This window comes from Pyxicephalus adspersus, chromosome 4 (assembly GCF_032062135.1).
Source record: "Pyxicephalus adspersus chromosome 4, UCB_Pads_2.0, whole genome shotgun sequence".
Taxonomy (NCBI): domain Eukaryota; kingdom Metazoa; phylum Chordata; class Amphibia; order Anura; family Pyxicephalidae; genus Pyxicephalus; species Pyxicephalus adspersus.
Window position 1 is genome coordinate 11,443,260 of NC_092861.1, and position 10,778 is coordinate 11,454,037.

At 35.5% G+C, this 10,778-nt stretch overlaps 1 protein-coding gene across 1 annotated transcript in view; it reads left to right on the forward strand.

Moving 5' to 3' along the window:
- The window catches only part of LOC140328067 (cytochrome P450 2C14-like), a 48,072-nt gene that overhangs the window by 17,008 nt on the left and 20,286 nt on the right, over positions 1-10,778 (forward strand). Inside the window, exons 4-5 of the mRNA XM_072407392.1 lie at positions 226-375; positions 931-1,091. Of these exons, the coding sequence (XP_072263493.1) occupies positions 226-375; positions 931-1,091 (311 nt within the window). The remainder of the gene's footprint in view (positions 1-225; positions 376-930; positions 1,092-10,778) is intronic.

Genomic DNA, 10,778 nt, shown 5'->3' on the forward strand with positions numbered 1-10,778 from the left:
TTTATATTTTGCCAATGTGTGTAAGGCTGTGCCTACGCTATACAAAACTAAAAGAGAAGTTATAACTCTGTGAGGACACAGTTTAGGATCTTGATACCATTTACCTTGTTTTTTTGGGACTTCCAGGAAGATAGCTGGTATTTTAGAAAATTAGCTGGGGCCCCCTAGGATACATAACAATGTTTATCATGTGTGGGTGACAGTTTTTAACTTTCTCTCACTCAGGAGTAATTTTTGCCCACAATGAAAACTGGAAAGTAATGAGAAGATTTACCCTTTCAACACTACGAGATTTTGGAATGGGGAAAAAGACAATTGATGACAATATTCTAGAAGAATGTGACTGTTTGGTGAAAAAGATCAAATCATATAAAGGTCATTTTAAAATCTTGGATAACATTCATTAAGGATTAATATTCCTGAAAAGAACATTTTAATCATTTCTAAATTATTAGATATATAGACATACATTATCTTTTATAATGAAAATGTATCAGGGTGGGCCCAGCACAAATGGCTCAGTGGATAAGACTTTCACCTTTGCGATGCTGGGTTCTAGTTTTGATTTATGCCTGGACATTATCTTCAAGAAAATTGCATAATCTCCCTGTGTTTGTGTTGGTTTCTTTTAAGCTCTCTGATTTTGACATTTCCCAGATACAAAATCTGGAGACACGATTGATACAGAGGAAGGCAAAAAAACTCTTATAAAACATGGTTCAATTTGAACCAATAGGGATCCTTCCCGTGAGGAAATCATATGTTCCCTGGATCAAAAGTCTCTGTTGTGACATACTTCTAAAACAACATGGACCTAGGTTAATTACACCCCTCCTGAAATTTTCTTTGTTATGTAAGTTGCATCATAAGGACTAGGTATGGGGTTTAAGCACAGCCATAACATATTTATTGTTTCTTTCCTTGTTGTAGGAGAACCATTTGAGAATAGAATGATCATAACTGCTGCAGTAGCCAACGTAATTGTTTCTATATTGTTGAGCCATCGATTTGATTATGAAGATCCAACACTTTTGAGGCTTTTGGAAATAGTTAATGAAAATGCCCACATCGCTGGCAGTCCAGCAGTAATGGTAAGCAATTAAATTCCACAACAACTCATACAGACCATTATAGGCAGACAATCTGATGTGACCACTCTGTTATGTTACGCCTAAGTTTCAGGACACAGTTTGTTGTTTCTTAGAATCGCCTTTCTGTCCACTGGGAAGATTTAAAATTAAAACTCTTAACCGTGTTTTCACTGTTCCCAGACCATTTTTTTTTTTCATTCACTTTACTAAAAAAACAAACAAATGTTGAACTACAAGACTTTGTTCAGCTGAGTTCTCAATAGTGAAATTGCTTGTGTAGTACATTCAGTTGACTTGGCAACAATGTAAATTATATTGGGAGACTTGTGTGATGCAAGCCCCAAGACTGTAATAATTTGTGACTGTTAACCAAGTAAAACAACAACAATTAGATTTAGTTATACATAGGCCATTTTATTGTTTCACAGCACAATTAGAAATTTTTCTTTTTATTATTTACCCTATTAACCCCCTAGCGGTATTCCCGAGTGTGACTCGGGGTGGATTTTAACAGCAAAAAGCAGTAATGCCGAGTCACACTCAAGGTCGCTAAAAATCAATAAAAAACCCCACTTACCTTGTTCCTTTGGCATCCTGCTCATCCGTCCAGGTCTTCGGGACACGTCCCAAACATTGTTAAAATAAATTATTTTAAAACAAAAAAATACATTAAAAAGCCTTTGTGTACCAAGTGATACCATTGACCTCCTCATTGGATACAAGACTGTTTAGATCTTAGAGCAAACCAAAATTTGGTTTCATTTCAAAATTTGGTTTGTATGTAGATTCAATATTTTCTAAGCGTGAAACAATAAAATGGCCTGTGTATAACTGAATCTAATTGTTGGGTATTTACTTAGTTAACAGTCACAAATTATTACAGTCCTGGGGCTTGCATCAATCAATTCTCTCATTATATTTCACATGCTGCCAAGTCAACTCAATGTACTACACAAGCTCCAATTTCACTATTAAGAACCCAGTTGAACAAAGTCTTGTAGTTCAACATTTGTTTTTTCTTTTTTTTTCTTTTTTTTTTGTTGGCTACTGCAATTACCTTGGCTACTGCAGCATTTATGATCATTCTGTTCTCAAATGGTTCCCAAATGGTAATCCTACATTAAGGAAAAACAATAAATATGTTATGGCTGTGCTTAAACACCATGCCAAATTGGTAAAAAATTGAAACATGATATATCTCATAAACCAGAATTTGGAATGCCCAGGCTCCATAAGGTTTTTTTTCTTTTTTTTTGTTGCTTTGTATTTTTGCTTTGTCTGTGATTAACTCACAGTGAGGATTTTGTACAGTAACTGACACCACGCTGAATAAAAAAGATGTTGAGACAAACATCTGTCCTAGTTGCATTTATTGAAATAATGTACCTGTTCCGACTTACATACAAATTCAACTTAACTCAAAAACAAACCTACAGTTCCTATCTCGTATGTAACCCGGGGACTATAGTATGTATACCTGTATAGTATAGCATATATATATATATATATATATATGTATGGAAAGAAATAAAATGGTCTTGTATCCTCCAACACAAACGTTACTAACCTTGCTTTTGCAGGAGAAGACCAATCATGAGTTATTTTTTACCAATGAAAACCTGACAATGCTTGTAACTGACCTTTTTTCTGCTGGGATGGAGACCACCTCAACCACCCTTCGCTGGGGAATTCTACTGATGATAAAAAACCCAGATATTCAAAGTAAGATAAAAGCAGAGCTTTTCTACACTCTCCATGAGTTGGCATACATCTGTGTGAACTACATAGCAGTATCCATATTCATGAAATGATATAGTTCTTTTGCTCACCATAAGTTTATGTTTTATATGGAGTCTTGAACCATTGTGCACTTTGGGCATCCTTATGAAAATGCACTGCACCTTTATGTGAATCTATCAAAGCTTCTATTGATGCATATTTTTTTTTTTTTATACAATAAAACTTTGGTGCACAAGAGAACTATGCATCATTGTAGATACTATTCTATTTTTTCTATTATGGAGTTGGCTTCCCTATGGAAACTGAAAAATGTTACAGCATTACAGCATAAACCAATAGGAGACTGTATGGTTTAAGGAATGTTTTGATAATGAAAGTTTTTCAATGACCTAGCAATGTTTTTTTTAGCTACTTGTAGATGCAGACTTTTATATATACAGGTCATTTTCAATGGGATGGGAGAGAACCATAGGCTTTCATTTTGAGTACAGTCTTAGAACTTTGATAAGATTGGTAAAATCTTAGGTTTAGGTTAAGTACAGATATTATAATCCGGATAAAATTCTAGCGATGCCACATAGTATGTAGAAACTTTGTAGTAATTAGTAATTGTAACAAGTAATTGTATTTCTCCCCAAAAAAATGAAGTTTAGTTAGTAGTTAGGGCTAATTGCTAGTGAGGTTGTGCATTAACCACTTCCCCATGCCAGGAAGCTCTGTAACATGGGGAGACACTATGGGCCTGATTTATCAAGCGAACTCGCATAAGCTCACCACGTGTAAATATGCACAGGTATACGAGACGTATTTCCGTGAGCCGGAAGTACAAGTAAATTAAACAAGTACATTTGCTTGGATGGTATTCATTGATGTGACTTTGTAATCCTCATTATTGTTAGTTTCATCTTTTGCTGCAATGTTTTTGAGCCTGGTTTGTAATTACAGTTTCTGTTGTTTAGCAATTCTTAAGCCATGTTTCGTCATTTTTTCCACAATTATTGAGTACAAATGTCTGCATGGTTTCCACTCCAAACTGCTATTTGACCCCCCTCGTTGCCTTTGTCCCATTGTCACATATTGGTATTTGAATGTATTATGTACTTATTCCTTTTATGAATAAATTGTAATGGTTTTTATTTCTTTGTATTTTTATTTTTTTTTATTTTCACCTCCTGGTTCACCTCCGTCGTTTCACTGATGTCTAGATTTCTGTATCAAAAGCGTTACACTGTTTTTCATGACTTTTTTTTTTTAATTGTAGACCTGTAACTTACAGAAATATGTCCGAACAAGGGTCTAGTAGATATCCTGAATATAATAAAGTTTAAAACACACAATCATGTAAACAAAATCAACTTTAATAATAAAATTAAATAAAAAACACAAAAATCAGCTTAAACAAGAATGCATAAATAAATAAAAAATAATGAAAATGCAATGATTTGGTATACTGTATAGTAATATATTTTTCTAAAACACCTCCCTATTGGGGTAAATTTTAAAACAGAGTCCACCATCACATACCTATAGACAAAACCACCTAAATATATTTTGTATTATTTTGGATTGGATTGGATACAGGACTTTATATTCAATCCAATACAAAACATTTGAATTTCCCGCTACGACCCCCGTCGATGGGTGTATGCACTGACATGATCAGCAATCATCGAGGGACCGTACACGAATGCCGGGTGTTCTAATTCTTTCCGTACTTCCATGCAAAAAGCGTTACATTTTTTGCATGGAAATTTATTTTAGATTGTAGGCTATAATTCTTAGGCATAACAAAATACGTCCAAAACTTAATAAATAAAATAATAAACTTTAAAAAAAAAAATTAATAAAACATTACTAAAAAAAATCTTTAAAAAAAGTGTATAATGTAATGTAACTGTACAGTAGCTTATATAATATATATATATATATATATATATATATATATTACAATTATATATGTATTATATAAAGATTTCTTTGTATTGGACTCAATACAGTTTTTTTTTATTGAGTTCAATACAAAGTGATTTGAATTTCCAGCCCAACCTCCCGCTTGCAGCGACGTCACCGGGAAACCCCAGAGATCGTCACTGCACACTACGGGTGAAGACTGAGGAGAGAAGACGTCTCCGGAGGAGCTGCGGGGACAAGGTAAGTGTTTTTTTTCAGTTGTAATCCGATTGTCACACAATGTTGTATGACAATCGGATGCACTGTAACGCATGTTTCTATTTTTAGCTACCCTGAACCTGGTTCGGGGTAAACGATAGTAGCAAGTTTTCTTACCACGAACCAGGCTCGGGGTAACCTCCTAGGTGGTTAATAGTCTGACATTTGCACTTGTGTTGATTTGCTGCCATACAACTCCTCTGTTCATTTGTAGTAGTGTTATAGGTTTGTTGTCATTGTGCTGTGCTGCCTGATCTTAGCACTATTGTATACAAAAACACTTCCATTTGTTGTCCAAACTGGTTGTCAATTAGTTGTCCAGCTGAGTTGCATACTCATTCTAACACAGCTGATGGTGATGGAAGGAGGTCCAGGTTGCCAAGCACAACATCAAAGCACACTGATTGCCAAGCTCACAAGCAGGGTCAGGCACTCTTAGAAATGAACAGATGCATTATTTAGGTGTTTACATAAAACAAATAGTACTAGTATCTAAACCTTCCAGGGACAAACACACTTTGTGCCAAACATATGTTCTTGTTTTTCCAGCCTTTCAGGGTGTTTCTGCAGGTTTGAATGACATTTTAGACCTTGGCCCACTATATATTGACTTAATCCTCTCAGCTTGGTGGTGGAAGCACATAAAATGGATTCCTCCTTTAACCAGAAGCAATATCATCCATGAATGTTGCTTGGAGCCAAGCCTAAAACATCAGAAATCATAGGAAGAAATAGGCAATCTTTTCAATTTAAAGCATGTTAAGCAATATGCCCAAAAAATCCTCTGTGCCTATTTCTTCCTATAATGTCACTTTTATATTTGTATGTACACACATAAATGCATATATATATATATATATATACATGTAAGTACATACATTAGTGCACATGAAGCAAAACAAACAATACATACACAGAAAAAGAAAAACCCGAATGAGGATTCTTCTCTGAATCGATATGTGCAGAGAAACGGGACTTTAACGGCATATATAAAAACTCTTAAAATATTTTATTGGTTCATCATACTAAAAAGTAAAGTAGGAGACATTAACTTTTGCAGTGTCCTTTCCAGTGTCTTTTTGCAGGATCCCTCTCTGCAAAAGTGGCCGGTGCATTTTTCAACTGATAGAACACTGTTCACGCGCACACATAGTGGTTCTGCCTTGGCGCAAAATATTGCACATCACATTCCTGAGGTTTGGTGCACAACTATCCGCATTAAACAGCTGAGTTTTATTAAGCCAATTGTGTTGTTTTTATCCTTTCAAACAATTCATAGAAGGAAACTGCTTAAAAACAAGCATAATTGACTTTTTAAATTGCAGGTCCAGGGAGATTGTAAAGGAGATCATATAAAAACAAACCCCCAAATAACAAACAACTCCAACATTTTTCAAAAAACTTCATAAAACAAAATGTGCTAAATGGTCACATTAAAATATAGAGTCCACACAGACACAACTAAATTTACATACCAAAATAAATAAATAATAACACATATAAACCCACACTTCCATATAAAGTCAAATTAGTTCAAAAATGGCCCAACAAATATTGCATTCCAAAAATACTTACCAAACCAATATGCAAGTTTGTCCTATCAAGGGTGGAAAACTGGATTAGAAAAATGTATGCTGGACATAAAATTTAAAGGTGGTAATAAAGACATATTATTGAAATGAAACAATATGGTCACAAACACAATACCATAGCTTTAACTTCGTAATTGCAAAATGGACATTGAAACATTCAAGTTTAAAAAACAAAACCAGCTATTGTGAAATGTAGCAACATAGATTAGTAGAACACAGCACAAAACTCCCCCCCTGATTTTTAAGGGCAACAGTGACTTTAGATGCAAGCTCGCAGTGACGAGCTGCCGGAGATGCGCGGTTCAGAGCAAGCAATCATTTTAGTTGATAACTGCCGTAAGAATCTGCCAGCCTATTCTTGTCAAACGAAATTTGGTTGATAAGGATAGGTTTTTGGTGACTGATTCTGGATCACAAATACGCACATGCGAGCGAGCTTCCGATTTGGCTTGATAAATCAGGCTCCCTATGTCCATGCAGCAGCCACCATAGTGAATGTATACGAGCTGCAGTAAATAGAACTAGTACCGCTCTGGTTCTTTTTGAGTCCTCAAGCATCTTATTTTAGATGCAGGGAGCCACAAAAAAATAATCAAAAGGCCTGTGTGAACCTGCCTTTAAATTGTTTTGAGTTGAGTTGTTAGAATTGCTTTAAAATTTTTTGAGATATACAATTTGCTTATTATTGTTTTACTTTATTTTGTTAGAGAAAGTTCAAAATGAAATTGAAAAAGTGATTGGATCGTCTGCACCACGGGCAAGCCACCGTAAGGATATGCCATACACAGATGCCGTTATTCATGAAATTCAAAGATTCGGAAATATTGTTCCAATAAACATGCCACATGCCACCACTCAAGACGTCAACTTCAGAGGTTACTTTTTTCCAAAAGTAAGTCGCAAGTTGGAGCTGTGCCTTGTTATTTTATTCTTCACAAGAAATTAAGTGAAGTTTTGAGTCTGGACTCAGGATCTTTGGAGCTGTAGGCAAGCATCAGCAAGATATGGGTATGTGAAGTATAGACAGATGATAAAAGATGGTGGCCAGTGAAATAGTATAGTATAGCCCTGATTTATGATCGCTCTGCAAGGCTGAAGAGATTAGCTGGGTAATCCAGCAAACCTGTATTGGATCCGGTCCAGGATTAAAAATCCATTTCATGTTTTCTGTATCACCCAGCTTCACTTATGAAAGTGTATTGTCTCCAGCCTTATAAAGCTTTAATAAATCAAGCCCTATTTGTAGACATTGGATTTATTACCTATGACAGAGAAGCTCATGGATGAGGGGCAAGATTTGTACCCAGTAAACCGGAATTAGCCCTTAGGCTAAAACACATATTGCAAAATGAGATTCTACTTAGGGACATTGCGTATTAATAGTTCAAACCATGACTTCTAAATTGTATAATTTGCAAAATGGAATGTTTATTTCTCAGTCCTATAATGGCCATGCCCCTGTGTACAAAGCCAAGTCAATATAGACATAGTTAACGTGGAAGAATTCAAGTGACCTGCAAAGAGCCCTAATCCATTTTATTTTTTATTTTTAAGGGAACGCATGTCATTCCATTGCTGACATCTGTGCTGTTTGACGAGGCCCACTTTGAAAAACCAAATGAATTTTATCCTGAACATTTTCTGGATGCTAGTGGACATTTTTTGAAAAAAGAAGCCTTCATGCCATTTTCAGCTGGTGAGTTAAAGCTGAAGTTTCATATTTTTTTTTGATAAGTTTTTATTTTCTCTTACCTTTATCCCCCATCAACATACTAATTCCATTTGTTGAATAAAATAAATACCTTTTCAATACATGATTTAGACCCAATTCCATTGTCATTCGTTCTCCTTTTTTATTATGCAACACTAACAAATCATGGCTGTTTTGAGGGGCTGCAGGATGCTATTAGTAGCTCCCCAAAATCTGTTAGGCAGTCTGTCTCAATAGATGGTAAATGAAATACTGTGAAATACCTTCGTGACTGGATGTCAGGCTGGAGGAGCTTTTTATGAAGATTGCATTTGCAAGCAAAGCACCATAGATAACACCCATATCAGATGTTGAGTTTCCATAGTTGAACTTTCTTAAGCCAAAGAATATTAGGGTCGGGACAAGGACAGAAGGGCTGAGGAGGAAAGGCCTAGATGATGCTGGATGTATTCCAGCCAGGATATGTAAGGCCCACAGTGAAATAATACAAAAAAATACAATACAGAAGAGGAGCCTGTTCAAATTAGCAAGACTGTGAGGAAGGCACCTTTAATGGCCACATTTTGCCCCAGGCTTGTGGGATAGTTTTATTTATGCAATGACCCAGCTAGCTGCAGTCTGAATTCTGAAGTTGGAAGGTGTGATTCTTGTAGTCTTAAAACAATAACTTCTGATGGTATACTTACATCATTTAGGCTAGGTTCAGGCCTGTGGTGAGAACAAATGCTCCCGCACAGCTCCTGGTGACAGACATTTTTACAGCACATTGCCAGCCACGCTCACCCCACACACATTTGTTTGCACATTTGATAGCAGACTGCCCCCAGTCTGCTGGGTGAGACCCAACATATAGCATCTTGGCCAAGGCCACAATCCCACTGGCTATGAACATAGCCTCAAACTCATCAAACCCCACCCATAAGAGAGTTATAAAGGGAATATTTTATTAATTGTCATCCTTCAGGATATTTGGATTCATTTTAGAGCAGTGTCACTTGGATGACATTTGGCCACTGAACCTATTATACATATTAATTTATAGAAGTGGATATAGAATCTTATCCCCTGATTATTTATCCCCTACATTTTTTTAGGTAAAAGAGCCTGTGCCGGGGAAACACTGGCCAGAATGGAATTGTTCTTGTTCTTTGTGGCACTTCTGCAGAACTTCAACTTCCAGGCTCCACCCGGGATTAAGTTGGATCTTAAAGCAGCAGTTGGGTTCACACGCAGTCCAATGAGTCATGAAATTTGTGCCATTCCACGTGTGTAATACTCGATTATGACAATGTAAAACAAATTACTTAATTGTTATCTGGCTGATCATACAGAGACAAATTAATTAATTTTAGAATCACTGAAGAAAACCAACCATGATGTGAAGATGACCCTCAATATTTTCACCAGCCTGGGTACAAAAATCCTTAATATTCTGTTTTCTATTTTTAGTTTTTTTTCACTCTTGCTTGTCACTAAGGTGACAGCTATTACTCACTGTACTGTATCTATATGGAACAATATTATCACCTTAAGACAATTTATTAGGACTACAGAACACTTCTTCTCTGTTCATCCTATAATGTAAGGCACAGGTTTCCAGACCACCAAGTGAACTGCTAAGTCAAATAAGTGGGATAAAAAATACTACTAACTGATTTAATACCATTTGATTAGATAACACACATAGTTGACTCCATAAAACTCATGGTGAGGATCTTCTTTACTATCCAAGACATTGTGCCTCAAATCTGATTTATCTTTTGACCTTTTTCATTACCATATGTTGCCAAATACAATATTAACATATGATCCAGAAATTAGTTTGCACATCAAAAAATATATACCAAGCAATATGCATTGGTTATATATGTATACATAAACTTAAAAAACTGCCTATATCAGACCCAACATCTCATGGCTGAAAGAATGTTTCACCAGGTGGGTGCAAAGAAGGCTCATAACGGCAGCAACTAATGCAAATGTCTCCAGATGAAATCCTATTGGTTCCATCAGAGTGATGAAACCAGGTAAATGGGAATAATTAGAGATAAATAGCTTAGTTTGTGTTTCGTTGAATACATGTGTAAGCATCACTTCTATTGCTGTTTTTTCATCATAATTCTGAATCACATACTACCAGCATATTGGTCTGTGGTATGTTTGCTGTTATAGTTAATTTAATATAAGGGTTTAAATCTCGATCAGTCTCATGGTTAATATGATCAATAAATAATCAATAACTTCATATGATCATGGATTTTGAATATAATAAATGAGTTTTGCTGGTTATACATGAACCCTAATTCCTTTGTACTTACCAGAAAAAAAAATCAATGGTTTCAGGAAAATTCTTCGTTTGATACATCTTATTATAGTATAAATATTATCTAAAAAATTGGATAACTCATCAATCCCTATATGTATGAAAAATAAGTTTTCCAATCAAATCATAATGACAGAATCATCAAACCTATA